Source organism: Pempheris klunzingeri, chromosome 18, assembly GCF_042242105.1.
Source record: "Pempheris klunzingeri isolate RE-2024b chromosome 18, fPemKlu1.hap1, whole genome shotgun sequence".
Taxonomy (NCBI): Eukaryota; Metazoa; Chordata; class Actinopteri; order Acropomatiformes; family Pempheridae; genus Pempheris; species Pempheris klunzingeri.
Window position 1 is genome coordinate 15,490,404 of NC_092029.1, and position 22,513 is coordinate 15,512,916.

Genomic DNA, 22,513 nt, shown 5'->3' on the forward strand with positions numbered 1-22,513 from the left:
TCAACCCCCTGCCAATTACAGACATGTATTTATGATTAATTATTGTCTTTATATCACAAATCATATTTTATTTTAAAATTAATATCGCATCAGTATTTTTGTACTCCAATTATTAATCTGCAACTATTGTTGCTATTATCTTTTTTTTGTGTTATTCTATCAAGTTTTTTTTTATTTATCCATTTTGTTTTTACCGCAGCCATCATTTCTCCCATCTCTTCCATTATTTTGTTTATCTATCTTCACCCACTTTCATTTTCTCCCTGTCTGACTTCATTTGTTTTGTTTTTTTTCTGCTCCATCTTCCTGCCTGTGCGCCTGTCTATCCAGATGTCTACCTGTACATCTGATCATATCTCTGTCTATTACTGTCCCTGTCCATCAAAATAAAAATATACATATAAATCAATAAAAGTTTGGAGAGTGGGACAAAGAGGGCAGTAAGGGAACAAAGGGTATGAGTAGCAACTGTGATTTGCACAAAAACTTTAGTTGAAAAAGGGTCACTAACAGTGACTTGCATGTCATTGAGTTATTGATAAAAACACATTATAGGCCATTAACACTGTGCATAATTAACAGAACTTAAATTACTTAGACACGCACAAAAAATCAACTAATGAGTGGAGTAATGAATTAAAAATAACATTTGGTAGTAGCTCAGGCAGGACATAATATTCAAATCTGAATATGGACACAAACAAGAAAACAGATTCAGTGAAGAAATATTGTATTTATTTTTGACAAAAAACAAATAAACATGTTCTATGTTTCATTCTAATAATTTGACCATTGCCACCAGTCAATTTAAATATTTGAATAAATGTGTAACTGTTAAATTTAACAGCTGAAAATGAACAGCACATGTAGTTAAGATCAGTAAATCAAGTGGCTCGAATGTCTGCAGCAGGATTGTACTGAAATGCAAAAGTTGCCTTTTGTCCTTCAGTGTTAAAGCTGCTCTGATCAACTTTATCATCATTTATCATAACGTAAAATGAAGTGGGAATATCTGAACTCTTTGTAGGTCAAAACTGATTCCTTGTCCATAATAACATTAAGAAAAAGATCAAGATGATAAACATTAATATTACAGGGTTTTTTGCAATTTCAAATTTTGAAAACTGTGGTAATATTAAAGTAAATGCTAATTTAAAATAAAGAATGTCTGGCGTAGTGTTGAGTTGAACACTTGTCAGAAAGGACCGTACTGGAGCATACTGCTTATGTCTAACTCTCATGGAAACAGATTTTATTTCACTAAAGCAGAATCATCCGTTTTAACTGGTCCAATCTTCTGTGAGGAGAATTTACCAGTGCCGTTAATGGCGATTCAAACCTCTACATAACAATCTGTCTGAGCCTCTTGTAGGGCAGCAGGAGTGAATCCTCTCCCTCTGACAGCAGCCAAATCCCACCACACCGACACACTTTAGGAACATCACAGCCTGACGGGTACATGTTGAAACTGGAGGCGATTTGAAATGGGGAGCAGCAGAGAAGCACTGGTGTTATTACACATCGTAGAAGAAATTCTTAGATGTTTAAAGTTATGGGAAAATGTCCCCCACTTCTAGTTTAAACTCCCTGCAAAGACCCAGCCTGTGGTATTATTCAGGTGTAGCTCTACTCACAAATGGCACACAGTCCATGCAAGTCCATGCGCCGCTGCTGGAGGGAAAGCTGTAGGATGCACGGGTAGAGTGTTGTAACGGCGACTGACGTGAACTCAGGAGTTGTCCGAGGGAACGTGCTCGAAGCCTTCGCTCTCCCTCACCAGCGCCCTCTCTAGGATCACACGGCCCTCCTTGTAGCGCTGGCTTTCCTCCGTGGCAAACTCGTACATCCAGCCCAGCTTGCTGTTGCAGTTCTTGCAGCTGACGTCCCGCACCATGTGTCTCCCTGTCAGCATGACTCTGTCTTGCACCTCGCTGTGTTGCAGATTCACAACCTGGTGGAGGGCAGCAATCACATGTCTGTCACGCTAACAATTAGCTGCAGAGTTTTTAGGGTTTTTTTAACAAATTTCAGCTCGTAAAGTCAAGACATTTTAGAAAACATTTCAGTCTGAAAGGTGTGGACCAGACTTTTTGTGAGTAGTGTATGTATCTGTACATATATGTATCTGTACTCTACATATATCAGAGTGTTAACACAAAGAACTACAGTGGAAATGATGATCTGACTCCTGGGGTTTCCTTTATCATTCTGAGACTCTGTCCATGAGCCAGGGGAAGGACGCGGTGTGCAGGTACCTTGTTGAACAGGAAAGCTCGGCCAGTGGCTCCTGTGAAGCGTGTGGAAATTAGTTCAGCTCGATTGGTCAGGATGGTGTCACAGTTGGCGCAGGAAAAGAGGCGAGTCCCACCAATGTGATCCAAGAAGATCCTCCCCATTTTGTCTACCGCCAGTAGGTTAAAACAAACACATGCACAGAAAGCAGCCGTGTTAGATGATGTGACACACATTTCTATAGCAACTGAAGGTACACCCACACAGCTCTAGGAAATGAGCAAAATAATGACGCAAGCAAGTAAAGAACAAGGGAACATTATATTTTCTTTGCACAAGTTAGCAATTGGACTGTAAGACAGAAACTTTGCTGTATCATTGTCACTGTGGTAGCTCTCACTGAACTCATTTTTTTGTATTTACCATACTAGCTCTCCCTTTAATATGTGTGCTTTTTGTTTGTTCAGATCAATTAGCAGGACTTTAATAATGAACCTCGATTTGTCATGTACCTAATATGCTATCTCTTCCATTAACAGAATCTGAATTGGTTTATAACATCCCAATATATATATCAATATGGCAACATACAATTACATCACATACTGGAACAGACGATTTTATCCATTTTGCCTACTTTTTTTCTATGACACATATCATATCATATCATATCATATCATATCATATCATATCTCTACAAGGTGACACATTTAAGGACTGGGTCCTAATGGAAAAAATGAATGAGACCATTTCAAAATGTTCTAGTTAAAGTAATATGTTATAATTATTATGCATTCTTTGTAACAACAATTAATCATTACTGGAAGTAATGTTTTAATTAGTTACATTGTTTAACTGATCAAAAATGTACGTCGGACCACATTTATCCACTAACCAAACACTTTGGTATTTCTTAGGACTTTCACGCTGGAATACCGGGATTTCTACGACTCACTTGAAGGCATCATAACAAGGTTAAGCAAAAGGCAAGAAAAATGTCACCGTGGATTAACGTCCCATCAGAAACTAGCAAAAGCTGGAAGTGTTATGAGATGAGAACAACACTACAGTCTGCTTAATAGCCAGTCAGACAAAAAAAAACCATCAGAGGTAAATGTCAAAGAGGATACCGTTGGTTAATAATAGGCCAAACAACGGTTAAGCCAAATGTCTCACCTCGTAACGTTAGCTAGCGGGATAACTGTTGGTAGAGGAAACGGAGAGGTTTCTCTCGTCGAGGTGTCCTTTGTCACCGGTATGTCTTTATTCTCGGCCGATAACACAGAAGCTCTATTTTCCTCTGAGTCGAGTTTGACAACAACAACAGAAGAGCAGTTGATGCAACCACACAGTTACAATGGCGTTTGTTTCAGTCAAGCTAGCGACTCAGAGAACGACAGCTTCCGCTCTAAACTTTCAAAGTAAATCTCCGCTATTAGCATTTATGAAATCGAGCCCGTTTTAAGTCGTAACAACCTAATAATAATGATCATAATGAAAATGTTAACTATCTTAAACTTGTAGTAGATACTGTAGCAAGGCTAGAGTCCACACCTACATGCCTGTAACTATACTTTTATTTTAATTATGAAGTCTATGCTTTTATTTCGAATGTCCAGTCTCCCCAGTGTATCCCGTATATCTCTGGAAGCTTAATGCAGCTCTGAACAGTGACCACCAGGAGGCAGCAGAGCACCCAGTACACTCAGGAGGGAGTTGAACCAGAAAACTTGATGTTGCTAATTTTTTTTAGAAAATATTTGTGTAATAATCCACAAATGATGGACTGTAACTTTCCAGGATGGTTACCGCTCATCAAATATGTATCTGTATTGTTAATTTAATTAGAAGATACCTTATCTATTATTGTTTTTTAAACATATGCAGTCAGGACTCCACTGAAAGCAGCACTGATACTGAGTGGATTAGTGAATTGATGATGAATTGAATTGACCTGTGAAGGATTTAGATAAAGATGAGAAAAGAACGTTTAAGATCTTATTTTCCCTCCGGTGTCTACTCACATACATTAAAGGACAAGTCTGGTTATAGTCTGTTTTTTCTTATTGTCAATAAATCCCATAAAAAGACTAAACTAACAATAAATCGATCCTCCTTTTTCTGTGTAGCCAAAGACTGATTGCATCTTATTCATCTGTGCCATAGAGCTCCCTTGTATCCAAAAGTTTTTAAAACACACAGTAGGCCATTAATGTCCCAAATAAATGTAAATTTTTTCTGTTTGATATTGCATAACAGATAACAGTGCCTAACCATTTAAAGAAATGAGCCTTTTTAAGTGAAACTACAGTTGTGAATAGTTTTAAAGATTAACATCTTTTGTAGGAACCACTTTTTCATGGCATTAGTTGTCAGTAGGAAAGTATACAACAAGGCTTTATCCTTTCAGATGATTCCCTCTTTTGTCAGATGTTAATATAACATTAATAATCTGTGTTTAATTCATTTGATATTGCAGAAAGGTACATGCATTACAGCCATTGTGATGTCTCTAAATTCTGTTGGGAGGAAGAGAAAAAAAAGCAGGAGAAAGTGCATGCAGTGATCTAGACTGCATTATAGACCAATTAAGCACTGATCAAGCCTGCCACAGGCTGCACCCTCAGCCAACTACTTATCAACATGTACCATAAAAAAATCATCAAATTAAGTAACAGACAGTGGACATTTACCTGGTGATTTATGGCACACATCTAAATAAAAAACACAGGTATAATAGAAAGTCCAAGAGGCTTGACAACAAGCCATTTTAATCCAAACACACTCACTGTCCAACTCTGTAAACTTTCATACTGTATGCCTTGTGCACTTTAATCCCTCCAGGGCATTTCTCTCTATATCTCCTCCAGATTGTTCAAAAACCTTAAATCTTCCCACCTTAAGTTATGTGACAGTGAACCAAAGGCATTAAACAGTATCCCAAAATACCACGCAGAGATCTCTCCACCTGACTGCACCTGGTGCCAAATCGTGTTTGTAACATCCATCTGGTGGTCTGCCACTCCAGTTGGTGGGATATGAAAGCAGCTCTGTCTCTCTAAACCCTTTCTACTTGTTTCTTCCATTTCCTCCCTTGATACTTCACTTTGATAAACAGAGCTTAACAAAACTGACTGAGAAAATCACTGTCAATCTTTACAGAAAGCTGCACAAACTCTTTAATACTTCTGTTTTTCAGAAGAACTCAAATCCCCCTACTGATTCTTCACATTTCCATGCGGAGGCCAAAGTCTTGACCTCCTTCTCCAGTCCCCCATAAACCTCTATATTCTCATCTCATCTCACATTTAGTACAAAAAGCATCTCATTCACACCTCTCAGTAGCCATTTTAACCCGGAGCCCAAATCTATCAAACATCCAAGAATTCCACTTAAGAATTTAGTTACCAATTTAGGAGTTACTTTTAAAGGGTAACTCCACCAAATTTACTGTAAGTGGAAAATCTGCTAACACTGTAACACAATGTAACAGAAGTGCTAAACTAAGTGATCACATGATTAATCAGTTTTATGCTCTGAGCAGGAATAGCCAGTCAGCTACAAGGATTTACCCTCGTCTGCCATATTTACATGAATATAATAATAGGGAGGAAAGTAGCAGAAATTCACTGAAATGGAAACAAAAAGGAAAGTAAACTGTGGAATTTTGAATCATATTGACAAGTGCAGACGATGATGCACAAAAAAAAAAACTACACTACTATTACACCCCATGTTGCACTTTATAAGTGTTCAAATCAAATGCATGTAGTGAGGTAAAACCACCACATTAGTCCAGTAATGGTATTTTGTACAGTCATTCCAAACTCTCTGAAGCTGTGTAACTACCTCTCTTCTTGTACTGAAGTTGTCTAGGATGTACACCCACTAACCTTAACCCTTAACCCTGATCCTGAACCTAACTGTGCACTTTTCTCATGCAGCTTCTCCTCACTGGATTAATTTCTTTTCCAGCTACCGGAGCTTTCCTGAAACACCTTCTTCTTTGTGTCAGGTTTGTGGCCAGATGTTTTAAGATCTTTAATGAAATCCTGTCTGTTGCACCTTTTCTTGTGATAAAGAAAGAAGACAGTGCTTTAACCAGCTGAAGTTAGGCTAATTGGTTTTTAATTATATAGAGTGTGAGGATGACTTGGTGTGTCTTGGTGTTTTTGTATATGCAGAAGTGTAGCTACAGGACAAACCGTTCAGCCCAAATAAGCCTGTTCAAAGATTAGCATAGATTGAGGAGATAACAGCCATGCTTCAGCAGGGGGTTCATGCAGAGTTAATGTCCTTGAGGGAAGATAACAGACTGTAAAGGCAGTTTGACCTCATATCTGGATTATGATAATCATGATTCATGTGATAGCACTCATAGTTCTACAGCATTCAAGATCTGCAACAAGAACACAACGGACAGATCATCACTTAACAGTTTTCAGTACAGGCCGAACCTCAGCTGAGTTCTTTAAATGTGTATGTGTGTGTTTCTATGGGTCTGTGTACAACTGTCCTAATGCCTGTAGTTCATGACCCAAGGACAACAGCAGTAAAAATTCTGGTAAGTTGTTTTCTTAACTTCTTTGCCCTTCCTTCTGGCCACTCTACACCCCCCCAATCAAAAGAAAGATAAGAGATAGTCAGGCGTTACATCACTGAACATCACTGTTGTGTAAAAAAAAAAAACCCAATGTATTTCTCTGGCTCTGTTGTCGTGGTGACAAAGTAAAGATATTAAGTGAGAACATCACCCTCACACACTGCAAGATTTAAGAAGCATCTCCACTGTTTCTAATTAAGCAGATATATACATATATATATATATATATATATATATATATATATATATATATATATATATATATATATATATATATATATATATATACACACAGATGTTCCATTGAATTATGGGACAAAAAAGTCTCCAAGGAGGTTTAGTAGGGAGTTGTAGCATCATACAAACAACTCAACTTATCACCTTGCTTTGAAATTTACTCATTAACCTTGTTTCCACTAACCTTGTTTCTAATCCTGTCACTGGTCCTGTCAGACCCCTTTCTTCAAAAATCAAAGTGTTTGCAGACACATTTATTCCAAATATATGTAACTCCCTGTGGGAAAACTGTTGTTTTTCCTCAATAAAAAAGAGATTGCCACAACTATTTGTGCTAATAATGGAGATGATCTTTTCCCCCATGGTGCTTTGCTCTGTCACACCACACATCTGTTGTGACCATTGACACAGTCTAACAGAGTGGCATGATTCTGGACATTATATTGTCGTAGAGGAGAGGTCAGGTCAGCATGCCAAGCAATTACATATTAGGTTTAAGATAAATAGAGGAAAGACTTAGCTGATCTAAGACTCCAGGAAGTCATTAACCAACTTGATGTTTCCACACTTCAGTTTGTGATCAGATGGCATCCATGAAATATGCTAGTCTGCAGACTTAGCTAGCTTTGAGCAGAGCCAGGCTAGCTATTTCCCCCTGTTTCCAGTCTTTGAGCTAAGCTAAGCTAACTGGCGGCTGGCTGTCACTTCATATTGACTATACAGATGTGAGAGAGGATGTGTGCAATGTGCATCGAGCTTGTACAAGCAGAAATAATCAGGCTGAGACTTACGTTTTAAAGCAATCATCTGACCACCTTCAATATGGTGAGATGTTGAGCACAAATCATTAACAAGAAGCACGGCCTCTTGATTTACAAAAAAAAGATTCAGATCATCAGCATAGTTATACAGCGTTGACACAGAAGACGAGAAACAGATGTGCAGATTTTTATCAGAACTACAAAACAGATTAATAGTGTGAATAGTGTTTTATATAGCATGTGGAGAAAGACCTTCACCTCCTCTTATCTAACTGCAGAACTGATAATGTTTGTAAATCTTTCATCCGAGAAATGCTAGAGCCTTGGGGTTACTTCCCTTTGCAACTCTGAAGGTCTTCATTGTGACTGCTATATTTATTGTAATCCAATGAACAATAAAGTTTAAAGTGAAAGGTAATTTAGCAACACGTAGATAGAACAATAGAACCACATCAACACCCTGAAGTTCACTTTCACTAATTATTACAATAAACGCTTCATTATCAGTGCTATTGTGTCATTATAAAACCTTATGGCCATGTCCTTTGGACAAGTGGGCCAGTCCCTCCTCTCTGTGCATATTTATGACATGTATAGTTTACTGGCCAGATATAACTGATAACGACAGAGAAAGACGGCTGCAGAAAAGACCCACGAGGACAAAATCTGAGAGGAGATCGGAGAGATGATGCTTCCACAGCTGGTTCTGATCACGGTCCTGGGCCTCACGAGGGCAACAGCTTTCCACGGTTTGCTTAATTTAATGCTCATGTTGTTTATGCAGGAGTTTTTCTTTTCTTTTTAATCTGATTCAATTATTTTCATGAATAAAAGTTATATTATTTATAATAGTTATTTATTAGTTCTTTTGAAAAAAATGACAACAAAAAGGTATGGATAAAAAAATGTGCATGGCTCTTCAGTTGTTAAAACTGATATTTGATCCACTATATTATATACTTATGCTGTTCATAACATGTTGTCATCTATTCTTGATTTCAGTAACTGGACTGCCTTGCTCTCAGATGTACCCCTCTCAGCCACCCCCTAGAAATGGTAAGTCAGAGACTGTTATACGTTTATAACAGCCCGACTTACACGAACGGCTTGAGGTTCAACTGGTTTAAATGGCTATTCTCTTCTCTCAAGTTAACAGTGTTAAGCCCTCGGATGTGGCTGTGCTTTCCTCCATTGGACTTCACACACACAGGTGAGCGCAGGTTGCTTCAACCATGAGGTCATGTTTGCAGTGCAAAGCCTAAAATTCAGCAGCGTAGAGACGTAATCACACTGTGGTCTTTTATTTTCTGACCCGCAGCACTGAGCTGTCCACAGTGTTGTCAAGACTTACTGGTAAGATTTATTTAGTTGTTTGTAGTGTTTACTAATTCACTCATACATAATTAATCGAAAAGTTAATTACTGCCGATAATCACTGCCTACAGTCTAAATGCACGGTGCAATTCATCTAAAGAGGTCGATATGAGCTTCTATTACACTACTGTGCGTTATCTTAACTACACTGATATCTTCACTGACCTGATATTTTCAAACAGTGAACCCTAATACACCCGGCCGGTGCACAGACTAAAAAAGTACTTCAGAGATAAAGCAGGAGATAAAGCAGGAAGGCCACAGCTGCCGATCAAAGTGTGTTTTAACATTTATTTTCTTCTGATTAGAAGATCCAGGATTAGCACCCACTTTGAAACACTGCAATGTTTTCAGTAATAATTAGTTTGATCAGAATGGAGACATTTACTGTATTTCATTGCGAAATTAGTTGAATTCATAGACTCACCGTGAAGCCTTATGATGAATTATTTCAGCCTGTATGTAAGGGACAAGTATTCTGAATTATTATGAAGCTCACAAACGACACTATTTTCATGGTCAAATCCAACTTGTGTGTGATCAAGCAACACAGTGTGTTATAATGAGCTGATTATTCACGATAATCTATTATTATTATATTAGTATTTTATTTTTTACTTAAAAATGATTGTTGCCTATTGATTCTCTGTGATTTCACTATTATTCAAGTAATCTATCTCCTGTGGTTACACCTACAAGTCGCAGGGGAAAAGAAGCTCTATGTCTCTGTGTTAAACTTGTGCTGGTATCCCTCTGTCAGAGCTGATGACCCTGTTCAGTCCCACACTGATCAGTCCTGTCTCTGCTGAAACGAGCTTGCACGCCCCTCAGTTTGTCCAGCACAGGTACAGACAGCACTTTCTGGCACATTAGAAACACGCTAGCAATAACTCCGGCTGCTTCCACTGATTGCTGATGTTATTTTCCCCTTGTTGCATTTGCTTTGTAGCACAGTGGTGGAGCAGGCAAAGGAAGTGTCCCTCTACCTCCAAAACAATCAGGTAGCTGCTCCAGTGTCTCACATCTTAAAGGATTATTTATCATTTCAGAATTCCACAATGAGACCAGGACATGTAACTTGTTTGAGAGTGAGGGGAAGAATAACTGAAAGAATAAATAAAACGTACCTCTTATGCTCTCTGAGTGGAATAAAACTCTCTGAGTGCACCTTTCCTCCTATAGGTCATTGATGTGGACAGAGATTGGAAGCTGCTCCTTCTCTTTGTTCAGGTGGATCAGCTCTGTGCTTGTGAGCAGCAGCAGGTAAACGGCAAATCACCTTCATAATGATGACATCATTGTTAAGGAAACATTAAAGCCTAGAAACAGAATCCCTTGTTCCTCTGTGTCTTTAAACGTTGTTGCTCCAATGTAATAAAGTTAACTTTATTACTATCAGCATCTTCAAACTTTCTTTGATACAAGCTGGTGAAGTGCATCTGTCTTTGATATCTTCAGTATGTTGTCTCTAATGACCAACATCTTCTAGGAGCGGAAACAACTGTGCAAAGGCAGTGAAATGATTAATGGAAAAAATTTGTCCTTATAACTGATATATATGTGTGCAGTTTATTACCTATCAGTGAACTGTTAAAGATAATCACAGGTGTTGAGACAGAGCTGTCGCTGTGAGCACCTGTAGTACCTCACAACAACAACTAAGAAAACAGTGGCATTTGAGAGATGAGAAAAATGTTGTTTTAGTCTGAGGCTCCAGTGTTTGTGTGCAGGTTCAGTCTGTTATCAGATCAGTGGTTGAAGAGGTGGATGCTGCTCTGCAGTTGCTGCAGTCTCAGGTATATTTTAGATTATTTACTGTTTTTTTCATTCAGCCACTATGTTACTGTATTGCCAGTATTTGCACATTTTCCATTTTGCATCACTTCACTGCGTTGCAGCTGAAGCGGACCATTGTCAGTGTTGCATTGTGGGATGGAGAGCGTGACAGTTTCCATAATAAGTGAGTTGATATGTAATAAGTCACTAAAAAATGCGTGCTTCATATCAAGACCTTTTTCCCACACAGTAAAACACATATTAAGTTTGATAAGTAAATCTGCTTTACTGACAGGATGTGCCGATGCGTGGAAACAAACAGCGAGGGAGAGGTCAGACTTCAGAGGGCCATGCTGAGTCACGCTCTGCAGGTTTGTCCATTATTTACACCAAAATATCTGTTAGATATTTGGATGCTTTAGCTGCTGTGAAAATTTCTTCTCAATTGTTTTCCACCGCTCAGGAGTCATTGAATGAGCTAATGGTGAAGAAGCACTGGTACAGTGACAGAGAGGACTTCACTGTCATTGTGCAGGACTCACCGCTCATCACAGGCCTTTCATCTGTTGCTGTGAGTCACAGGCTGAGACTATACACTACACCGTGTTCCTGGTCCTGGTTACACAGTTTGCCTCATTAGTCCCTTGGCCTCTTTTATTTATGTTTATTAGGAGACAGATCTCAAATACCAAATATTTTGAAACGCTTATAGCCAGACTGATCACTTCTTGAATAGGCCTTTTTCACAGCCATGTATTGACTTGACACTGCAGGAAGAACCCACGTGTTAACGATGATGATATCGATGGATCTGTTCTATTCAAGTGTCACCATAAGCCATCGCAGTGTGACAATGATTTAACATTTACAATATCAGAACCATGAAACTGAAGAGGCCAAATGGAATTCAGCCACCATACATTTTTATCATTTACGGCAAAGACACTACAGGTGAACATGGTCAAAATATTAACTAATAGATATCACCCTGAAATTTCCCCTGTTAACTACTTACATTAGAACAATTATTGTTTTGGATTACAAGTTTTATGAAATGTGATGTTTAAATATGCAAATGAGGCATTGTCTGATTGAATATGTGCTAATTTACATACATGACGGAAATCTGAACATTGGATAAATTCTCCTTCTAAAATTCTAAAATCACTAAAATATAATGTTAGAAAGATAGCATCTAAAACGTCCATGCTTAACACATCAAAAGGTAGTTTTGAAGGTAAGATCTCCTCATGGTACCTATCTGGACAATTTTTGGATATAAAAATCAGCCCAGTACCTGTTCAGATTTACATGTTATTTCTCTTAAAATGTTAAGACCTCTATTAGCAGACCAGGTTTTCTTTTCACTCCATTTCATTGTTGACTGCGTTTCTTGCTCTGAACTGTACTTTGTTGTTGATGTCCTTATTTTAACAGAGCGGGAAGCCTCTCTCTGAGTCACAAGCGTCGCAGCAAACTGATAAACTGATGGTGCAGATGTGGACAAACCTGGTGAGACCTAAAGCAACCTCAGCAAGTCCTTTCTCTCATACAGACAGACACACAGACACACAGACACACAGAGTCTTTGTTCTGTGTTGAAAACATGGATACAACGACTTTTTTGTCTTTCAGCTGCAGCCCACAAGTGGCCAACATGGCACAGAAGACAATGGAGAGATCATCACATTTCCATGTCCAACTGAGGTGAGTAACTGTGCTAAAAACTCACACACACGCAGTTAAAACAGGATTTAAAGTGTGCCATTAGACGAACTGTACTTGAAAATAGGTTTCAGTGCATCGTACTAATATTCTACCCTTCTTCTTTCCCAAACCACCTCTGTTTTCTTATTCCTTCTCCTCTCCCCGGCTGCCTGCCTCCCTCTCCAAGGACCGACCCTTCCTGAGGACGGAGGGAAACTCTCCTTCGGATCACCACGGCGATGCCTCTCCCCTCCTTCACCCAGTGAGTAATGTCTGGTGTTGAGCCAAATGGAGGTAGTGGAAGTGTTGTGCGCCTCCTATTTGGTTCTGACAGTGTATGTGTTCTGTGTGTCCGGTCAGTTTACAGGCACAGAGATGCCCTGCGAGGACCTCAACCCCTCACCCTCCACACCCACCTCAGGTAAGATGGCATTTCCCAGTTACTTTTAGTTGACAGAAAAGGCCAGATTCTGCTTTTATAATGACATGTACTATAGGTTTTATATATTACTGTAAAGTATCTCTCAAAGTCGTGTGCCATCTAATAAATCAACTTTAGAGTCTTTACCCTTATCCTGACCACTCTGAGATGTCTTCTGTATTTTTTCAGTCCATGAACTCAGGCCTGCGGACATCAAAGTGGTGGCTGCTGTGGGAGACTCTCTGACAGTGAGTCGTTTATTCCTGACTTCATTCCCTGAAGTAGACAGAAAAACAAAGACAGATAGGTCATATAATCTAATATATCAAATCACAAAATAAAAATATAGAATACATCCTGCAAGTTGGACCATAATCTTTAAGTCTAATATATAAATATATGCTGTACAGTGACAGTGACCTGAAGAATACTGTGCATTAGTAGCTTATATTAATTGATAATATCATTGTATGTACAGTAAGGTGAAGGATTGTTTTTGGATATTAACTGTACATTGGATATATTTATACAAAACGTCTGAAAAGAACAGCAGATAGTATTGCAAAGATACAACAGACGGATCTTTAATATAATAGATGATATGTATGAATGGTCCTAAACATTAAAATTTATTTCTGAACACAATCAGATGCTGCCAGAGGAAATTTAAATGTTCAATTACTGCAATTTGTTAGATTTATCAAGACAAGGCTTTATTCCATAGACTGAAAAGCTGATCAGTGGATTAATCAATAATGGAGACAATTACATATCAGTTGATTTAAGCGTTCACCTTCACTGTCAACAGTCCAAAGATCTTAGGGCCTTGGTAAATGGACTTATATCAGAGAATTAGATTAGAGAATGGAAAGATGGCAAAGTACTGTGAATGGTGTGACAGTAAACTGCTGTTTATTTGGGGGAAGGTCATACAAATATTAAGAATTTTTTCATTGCGTAACTGAAACACTGTGCTCTTCTGACGGTCAGGCAGGGAACGGCGTTGCCTCCAGCCCTCACAACATCCTGGACGTCCTGCGTCAGTACAGAGGTTTATCCTGGAGGTAGGTCAAGACTGTTCAGTAGAACTACCGCACGACAGCAACAACAACACTGTTGTTATACAGATAATAAAAGTTATCATTTTATTATGTGTTTTTTGCAGTATTGGTGGAGATGAAAACCTCACAAGTGTCACCACGCTGCCCAGTGAGTCTTCCTGATTATGTTTATACAGTTCAAACAACATGTTGAAGTCAGATTTTGCTGCTCTTAGAAATGTTTGCCACTGTTTACACTGAAATCTTTTATTTCACTTTTTTCCTCTATTATAATAGACATATTAAAACATTTTAACCCCAATCTGACGGGCTACTCTGTTGGTATGGGCAAGCAGCACACTCCTCAGGCTTTCCTCAACCAGGCTGTAGCTGGAGCCAAGAGCAAGTGAGTCTTACTAGAGGCATTTGTCAGCAGCCTCTCACCAGTTTATACCCGCACATAAACAGTAAGAATTATACTGATTTAAACTTAGAATGCATCACAGCTGTTAGCAGTCCGACATGAATCCATTTAATGTATAAGTTATAGTCAGTTGAGTAGTTTATAATTTTAGATTGCATGATGTCAAAGGGAAAACACATATTCCTTATACTGTTAAATGCAGCTCAGTGAAAAACAATGATCAACAAGAATTTGGATGACTTTATCTTAAAGTTGATGTGACTAACTGTCTGTACTGTTTGTGTTTCAAGGGACTTGCTACCGCAGGTGGAAGCCCTGGTGGCGAGGATGAAGAATGACTCTGTGAGTGTATAAATTAATATTTATCCTTCACTTATTATAAGATCCCTTCACACTTGCATAGTTAGATCTGCTCTGGACAGTTAACAATAGTGGAGACATTTCAGCTTTTTATATGTCTTACACATCCCTTTTAGCACCACTACACATTATTCACATTATTCCCACATATTTTTATTTCTTGTACAGAGAATCAATTTTGAATCAGATTGGAAGGTGATCTCCATTTTTATTGGTGGGAATGACATCTGTGACCACTGCTACAACTCTGTAAGTACTGATGTGGAGTTATAATTCATCTCTCAGACGGCCCAAACTTTAAAGACACAACCTGAGACTGATTCCATTTCCTTTCCAGCTGCTCTATTCTGTAGATAATTTTGTTCGTAATGTTCGTGGCAGCCTGGATTACCTACACAAAGAGGTAAAATCAACAGCTTAAGACGCGCTGCTACATTCTCAGATAAATGTTGGTCCACTCGATTGTTAGCATTAACACGGCTCGTCTCTGTCAGGTGCCTCGGGCTCTGGTGAACTTAATAGAGCCTCTCCATATCACCCCACTGAGAGAAATGCACATGGACACTTCACTTAAATGTCCAACTTGGCTGGTAAAGTGAGTATCCCATTTCTCTCTGCCTGCTAACACTCTCATTGAGATATTGAACTTTTCAAAAAGTTAACAGTCTAGTGAAGTGGGTCTGATTCCAGCTCATAGACTGCCATCATGACTCCATCTTCCCCAAAATATAATTGAATAAATAATCGTAAATAGTGATATCACACCTTGTTGTCTCTCTTTTGCCAGTATTCTGTGTCCTTGTGTTATATTGCCTAAGACCAACTCTAAAGCTCTTCAAATGGTGGAGGACATCAATCAAGGCTATCAGGTAAGAAAAACCACAGTGTGGTCATTAAAGTTCCAGTTGATCCTCAGGCAAAGACACCTTCTCTTTCTCTCTTTAAGCGCTCACTGCATGATATTGTGGAGTCGGGCCAATATGATACTCGTTCAGACTTCACTGTGGTCATCCAGCCTTTCTTCAGAAATGTCATCGTCCCCAAACTGCCGGTCAGTACCAAAGCTCTGTCTCTCACATGTGGACTACACAGATGTCATTGGGAGTTTGGACCGTCAGAGATGAGATTTAGAGGTGCTGGTAGGCAGGTTTTGTTGCCTTTGAACAGAGCCAGGCAAGAATGCGATTCCTAAAAATTTGGAACTATTACTTTTTTTTCCACCATTGTAGCCATGTAGTTACAGACTTGCATATAAGCTATTATGAGATTTTAGGACACACGCTTCAAAAGTTGTGCTGTGGTTCCCATTCAGTCGTCCAGGCTCAGATAAACTACAATTTTCCTTCTCCCCTTTTTAGCAAATGTCTTTTAGTAGTTAACTTCTCTTGTAGCGTGCACCATTGGCATTTACCTTTTCCACAGGATGGCCGTCCTGATCGCTCCTTCTTCAGCGCTGACTGCTTCCACCTCAGCCAGAAGGCCCAGACGCTGATGGCTCGCTCCCTCTGGAATAACATGGTAACTATCACAGACACGAAGAAGCTTTTACAGGAAAAGTTCTGAATGAGACTGAGCAATCACTCTGGCTTTTGTTTTCCCAGCTGGAACCTTTGGGGAATAAGACTGTCAGGCAAGATTTTACTGCAGACACTGACCTGAAATGTCCAACCAAGGTAGGAGACTGTGGGTGTAGAAAGTCAGTTCTATAAATTCTGGTAAATTAGGTTTTTGTTAATCCAATATCATTTTCTATATTTTGAAGCGGCAAAGCCACTGACTGCGATTATGTTATGTAAATGACTTTCCTTTGCCTACAGACTTCACCATTCATCCGGACCTATAACAACAGCAATTACAAATATGCTGGTCCTTCTCCGACGCCTGGACCTATCACAGTAAGTGAAGATAACATTTAACAACAGATCAAATAGTGTCGAAACTATTAGTTGATTAATTGATAAGACAATAAATCATCAACTAATTTGATCTGATTTCAGCTTTTTAGGTGTGAAATTAAACATCTTTGGGTTTAGGAGTTTTGCTTGTACAAAATAAGCATTATAAATACATCACCTCTGGGCTTTGGGATCTTATTAAGGCAATTTTCCTCCATTTTGTGCCATTAAATAGACACAGTCAATTATTTTTAAGAGACATGACAATATTGATGCATCTTCAAAGGTGAACATAAAGGCGAATAATGATGATGTATGTGAAGACTGACATAAAACATGAACAATCAACATTTCAGGATTAAATCATTTTACACATTTTGTTTCTTTCCCCCAGAACTGGGGAAGTGACTTTTCCTGTGTGGACCTTGCTCCATCTGACACTGTGCCAACTTCAGGTGAGACAGACACTCATCTCTGATTTATCAGCAGACAGTCGATATGAGATTTGATGTCCTGTTTTATCTGTAGTTAACTGAAGCGGAAGCACATACACCGCCATATGCCAATACAGCTGAGAATACAATACATTGAGAATATAAGGGATGAAGTATACCTCTTATAGGGATGATGCTTATTGTTTATCTTGATGCCAGTTGATTGAATCTCTTTTTCTATGTCTAGTCCACAAGCTGAGACCGGCGGACATCAAGGTGGTTGCAGCACTGGGAGACTCTTCGACGGTTAGTGTCGCAACACAGTGAAATCCAGTTCATCATCAGGACACAGATTAGGAAATCACACATCTTTTTCTGAACGTATGCAGCAATAGACAATGACAACTGTGAGTGTGTGTGTGTGTGTGTGTGTGTGTGTGTGTGCTGAAGGGAAACATTCAACATTTGGCAGCAACCGTGAACCTGTTGGCATCAGCTATTTGAACTATGAACTCTTTAATCAATTTGTTATCAGCGAGATAACTTGTACCACTGGTGATCACCTCTTTTATGCTCTGGTGTTAAGTCTTTGATGTAATACTTACCTTTGTCAGCATCTCACTGTCATCTGCAGCATTCTCACTTCATTTGTCTGTGTACTCACGGCTGGTTTTGTTCTCTCTTCACAGGTCGGCACTGGTGCCAAAGCAAAGAACCTGTTTGACCTAAATAAAGAGTATAAAGGAGTGTCATGGAGGTACAGCATGCCTCCTGTGTTGCAATGATAGTGAGGTTTACATTACATTCACGTTTTACAAACCATGCTGATGTTTGTTGGCTTTTTCTTGCAGTATTGGAGGGGATAACAATCTGAAGACTGTCACAACAATACCAAGTGAGTTTATCCCACAAAAAAATAGTCTATGTTAGTACATCAAATCAACAGTCTCCTGCTGGCTGTATGTGTTTGTAATCTGCATAGAAGCAGTGCTTTTTAATACTGGAAATCTATCAGGCATTTTGAAGTGGGGTAATTTCTACACGATGGGCCTCCTGCAATATCCACTTTAGAGAGCCACACCATTCTTAAGTGGCACTAATGTGAGCACTGACACTGCTAAATGTCTTCTGTTTTTTGGCTGCTGATTTGTGACATCAGGACTTGTTTCCACTCTTTGTTGACGTTTTTATAAATGACACTTGCCTGCAACCCACTCATGTTCACATAGAATTAATGAGGTTTATCTGAGCGATCATTTATGACAAATTTTTCCAGTGTTCCACACTCGAACAAGCAGGGGGTTAAGATAAGTAATACCAAAATGCTCTTGCTTGACCGCAGGCTTTACTGGTCATTGGTTCAAGAGGTGTAATGTAGTGGAGGGGAAATTCTTTTACCCAGCTGCTCAAGCATCAGAAACCAGCTGTGCGCTACCTCTCAGCTGGTACTGGATGCCTTTTCCTCTGTCTCTTCTCAGACATCTTGAAGAAGTTCAACCCCTCTATAAAAGGCTTCTCCAGGGGCCAGAGCTCATTCCAGAAGGGCTTCAACATGGCTGTAGCTGGTGCTAAGACCTCGTATGTGCATTTTCTTTTGGGTCCACTACCTGAGTGAAACTTTTGAACAACCCATTGTCATCTGTCTAACGGCCACTGCTTGTATTGTTCTGTTACAGAGAGATCCCAGTACAAGTCCAAGCTCTCATCAAGGCCATGAGAGAACATAAGGTAAGACTTCCCCAACACTTAGTAATGGCTCTAATAGTCTCTCTCTTTTCCATGCTTATGCTCTATACTCCTTCTACATAGGAGGTGAATTTTGAAAAGGACTGGAAACTTGCCACAATATTCGTGGGAGTAAATGATCTTTGCAATTACTGCATAGACCAAGTGAGTGTTCCTTAAAATTCATGTCTGTATGTACATGAATGTGTATTTCTGTATGTTATGGAGGTGCAATAAAAAACATGCTTTACATATCTCTGCAGAATAATCTGTCGCCCAAGAACTATAGCCACAATCTTATGCTCAGTTTGGACATGCTTTACAAAGAGGTGAGATATTAAAAGCTTTAAATTATTGTCATCTCCTGTCCTCGTGAGTACAAGTGGGTCATAAATTTTCTGCCTCCCCCCTCCTCCTCTCTCTCCCTCCCTCCCTCTCTCTCTCTCTGTCTTTAGGTACCAAGGCTGTTGGTTAATGTCGTGGAGCTCTTGCAGATAGATCCGTTGAAAAGAGTTAGGAGAAACACGATTGGCTGTTCCCTCTTGCAGAGGTTAGTTTTGCTGTTTCCAGCCTGTTCCTCTGTCTCTTTCATCACCTTAACATACATATAGAACATTAGACTTTTAGGCACCTGCACCATTTTCATATTGAGAATCACATGACTATGTGTAACATAAAAGCTATAGTGTTGAACCTGCAGGGAATTATCACCAGACTCTGCAGTTCCCCTGAGCTCTACAGACCATTTTATCGTCGTTGTTTTAGTTTTTCAACTAAACTCACTCTCAGTGTTCTTTTAAGCCGCAGCAGGCAGACGTTTTTAGTGAAAAAGAAATGCACTGTACACCACCTGAGCAGGTGAACATAGTGGAGCATTTTGCAGACAAAGATCCAAAGATCCAAAGATCCAAAGATCAGGAGTTGGTTGAGACCAAAGCAGAGGCAAAATTAGAGTAAATGTGGGATTTACATTTGTCGGTGGACAGAAGCAGGATTACAAAGGAATGATAATTACATGTGTACATAACCAGCTGCTAGCCAACAGGTTTACAAAATCAACTAAAAGGTGATACGTCAGTACTGTTTAAAGCTAAAGTTTACACTGCCCCCAAGTGGCCAAAAAAAGTAAATGTAGGTTTAGGCCTGTAGGAATTAAGATTGTTCATTCAAGAGGTGCAGATTCTCCATAAAGATTAAAATCTAGTCAAGACGAAGGTTATTTATGAAGCACTTTCTCTTCATCTTAAGCAGATGCGCGATTTAAAAGACAAGTATTTCAAATTGAAAAAAGTTTATAAACTGCAACAGATTATATTATTGAGCCATATTTCTGTAGAGCTCTCAGTATCTTCATATCTTAGATGTATCATTATATTGCATAAAAAATCTAAAGGCATCTATTTTCACTTCACCAGCCAAGGATTTTATTTAAAATGCAAGCATTTTGGCATGGGAAAGCACTGATTCTTTAATTAGCTACTTCCTCATCTTTGCAAAAGGAGAATAAATCTGTTTTTAATAGGACCAGATGTCCCTGTGTTATCAACCCAGCTGAAAACTCCCCAGAGCTTGAAGAGATAAAACGAATCAATCATGAGTATCAGGTAAAAACACAGAACTCTCCTGAACATTTTAATATTTTCCAAAAATCGGGTTCACTTTGTCATTCCTCTGTTTTTCTTTTTTTTGTCAAGGCTGAGATCGAACACCTTATTTCTGGAGATCGCTATGATGGAAAAGAAGACTTTGCTGTTGTCCTTCAACCCTTTTTACACAATTCCTTCATCCCTTATATTGGAGTAAGTTACAGAGACATACAAATGCATCTAAAGAGACATTCACACACATAATGAAATGTCACCATGCTGAAAATGTTATCTTTTCACCAGGCGGGTGAGGCTGACCCGAGTTTCTTCTCTTTGGACTGTTTCCACATCAGTGAGCGAACGCATGCTGAGATGGCCATTGGCCTGTGGAATAACATGGTGAGCATGGAGCAGTAATGGACCACACTGCAGCACAATAACACTGTGTTTTCAAGTGGTTTTTTGTGTTATGGTATTTCTCTGTCTAACTCTGCCTCTGTCTAACAGTTGCAGCCTGTAGGCAGAAAACAGGCCTACAACAACTTCACATATGACCGCTCCAAGATTCACTGCCCCTCCGAGGTATGTGGAATATGTGCTCACAGCTCATTTTAATATTGGTCACCAAACTAATTCTATTTGTTCAGCAGTTACAGTTAAATGTAACTAATTGTCACCAAACGTGTTACATACAAAATAAATGACATGACAAAATAATTATATGACAAAATACAGACATAAACTGTATCAAATAAACTTGATAAAATAATTCAATGAGTTTTTAAAATTGAGCTCAAATATTATGAAATATGTAATATGACAGTTATGGTAATAGGTTATTTCAAGTTTTAGTGTATCCTGTGTCATGCTTCAATTTATACAGCCCTTTTTAGCTTTTTTCTGTATTCAAATTCAAATATTTCATGTCTTATTTGTTTGATATTGAGCAGCTGATCTGTAGTATATTTGGCTGCATTCTCTGAAATATTCTTTCACATTTTTTTTTAAGTTTCTTAAATTTGTGCTCTGAACTATTTTATGTGTCCTTTAGGCCAATCCCTTTATCTTCACCAAGATCAACAGCCTGCCAAGTCCACCAGTGATGACCACCACCACCACCACCATGACGTACACCAGCAGCTCCATCCCTGTGCAGAAGTGTTCCTCCTCCATGCCTGTGTGGGTGCCAGTGATTGTGGGAATCGTCAGTTTAATGGGTGGCATTACTATTGCCTGGTTTATTCTCTCCTGCAGTCAGCGTCAGAAAAACAAGGATGGGAGAGCAGTAGAAATGAAAGGAACTGTTTTCTAATGCAGTAGATCTTATCAAGTTGTGTTCGTTCTTAACAGTATATTTAAGCCTTAAGGCAGCATCAAACATGTTTTGGCCACAGCTGCTTGGTTTACTGGAGCTCTCTGCTGTATCACTTGAGGCAGGTGGTGAACTAACCTGAACTAGCAGGTAGTGAGCTTGTCTAAAGTTGTGTTGTGGGAGCTGCTGTTCAACGTTTTATGTGAGGGGTGTCAGCGTGAGCTACTAAAACTCAACTCTTGACAAAATCATCTATGTCTAGGACCAACGAACTGGAACAATGAGCTGAAAGCTGCAGACCGGGCTGTAGATTCTCAGTGGTAGTACTAGCAGTCTGTTCACGTTATTGAGGATAATGCAATTAAATATTGGTATCAAAGTACTTTATAGTGGTACTACAAGTTTGTAAAATATTTGTAATTTTTGTACTGCACAGAAATTGTGAAGTATTCCTTGTGTGACCAACTGAATTTGTTGAATCCACAAGTTTTGTACATTTCTCTTTACTTGTTTTTATTTATTGATAAAATAAAATCACCATAATACCTGAGTCATGAACTTTGGTCTAGACTGAAAACCTATTTGTCCTGTATAGTGACACATTTTGGTATTGATGTGGAATCACT

At 39.0% G+C, this 22,513-nt stretch overlaps 2 protein-coding genes across 3 annotated transcripts; one reads left to right on the forward strand and one right to left on the reverse strand.

The window, feature by feature from the left end:
* Positions 1-735: 735 nt before the first annotated feature.
* Positions 736-3,604, reverse strand: LOC139217946 (protein yippee-like 5). Of its 2 annotated transcripts, XR_011585638.1 has the most exons (4): positions 3,409-3,604; positions 2,256-2,401; positions 1,635-1,951; positions 736-1,468 (listed from the first exon to the last, which is right to left on the reverse strand). XR_011585638.1 is itself a non-coding variant. In XM_070849453.1 (3 exons), the coding sequence occupies exons 2-3, from the start codon at positions 2,394-2,396 to the stop codon at positions 1,730-1,732; spliced, it is 363 nt and encodes a 120-aa protein (XP_070705554.1). In that variant the 5' UTR covers positions 2,397-2,401; positions 3,409-3,604; the 3' UTR covers positions 736-1,729. The 2 variants fall into 2 exon arrangements, 1 of the variants encoding a protein (XP_070705554.1); XM_070849453.1 differs by having other exon boundaries at positions 736-1,951.
* A 4,868-nt stretch (positions 3,605-8,472) lies between these two features.
* LOC139217804 (phospholipase B1, membrane-associated-like) lies at positions 8,473-22,447 on the forward strand. Its single transcript, XM_070849261.1, has 42 exons — positions 8,473-8,582; positions 8,836-8,889; positions 8,983-9,043; positions 9,152-9,186; positions 9,968-10,052; positions 10,157-10,208; positions 10,390-10,470; positions 10,938-11,003; positions 11,106-11,167; positions 11,279-11,354; positions 11,447-11,554; positions 12,421-12,495; positions 12,619-12,690; positions 12,878-12,952; positions 13,051-13,111; positions 13,301-13,359; positions 14,102-14,175; positions 14,277-14,320; positions 14,449-14,557; positions 14,866-14,917; positions 15,104-15,184; positions 15,273-15,338; positions 15,430-15,530; positions 15,723-15,804; positions 15,882-15,986; positions 16,358-16,453; positions 16,537-16,608; positions 16,753-16,830; positions 17,225-17,285; positions 17,512-17,570; positions 17,954-18,021; positions 18,116-18,159; positions 18,743-18,842; positions 18,941-18,992; positions 19,074-19,154; positions 19,253-19,318; positions 19,445-19,539; positions 20,512-20,593; positions 20,684-20,788; positions 20,879-20,974; positions 21,083-21,157; positions 21,627-22,447. The coding sequence occupies exons 1-42, from the start codon at positions 8,519-8,521 to the stop codon at positions 21,885-21,887; spliced, it is 3,291 nt and encodes a 1,096-aa protein (XP_070705362.1). The 5' UTR covers positions 8,473-8,518; the 3' UTR covers positions 21,888-22,447.
* The last annotated feature ends 66 nt before the right edge of the window (positions 22,448-22,513 follow it).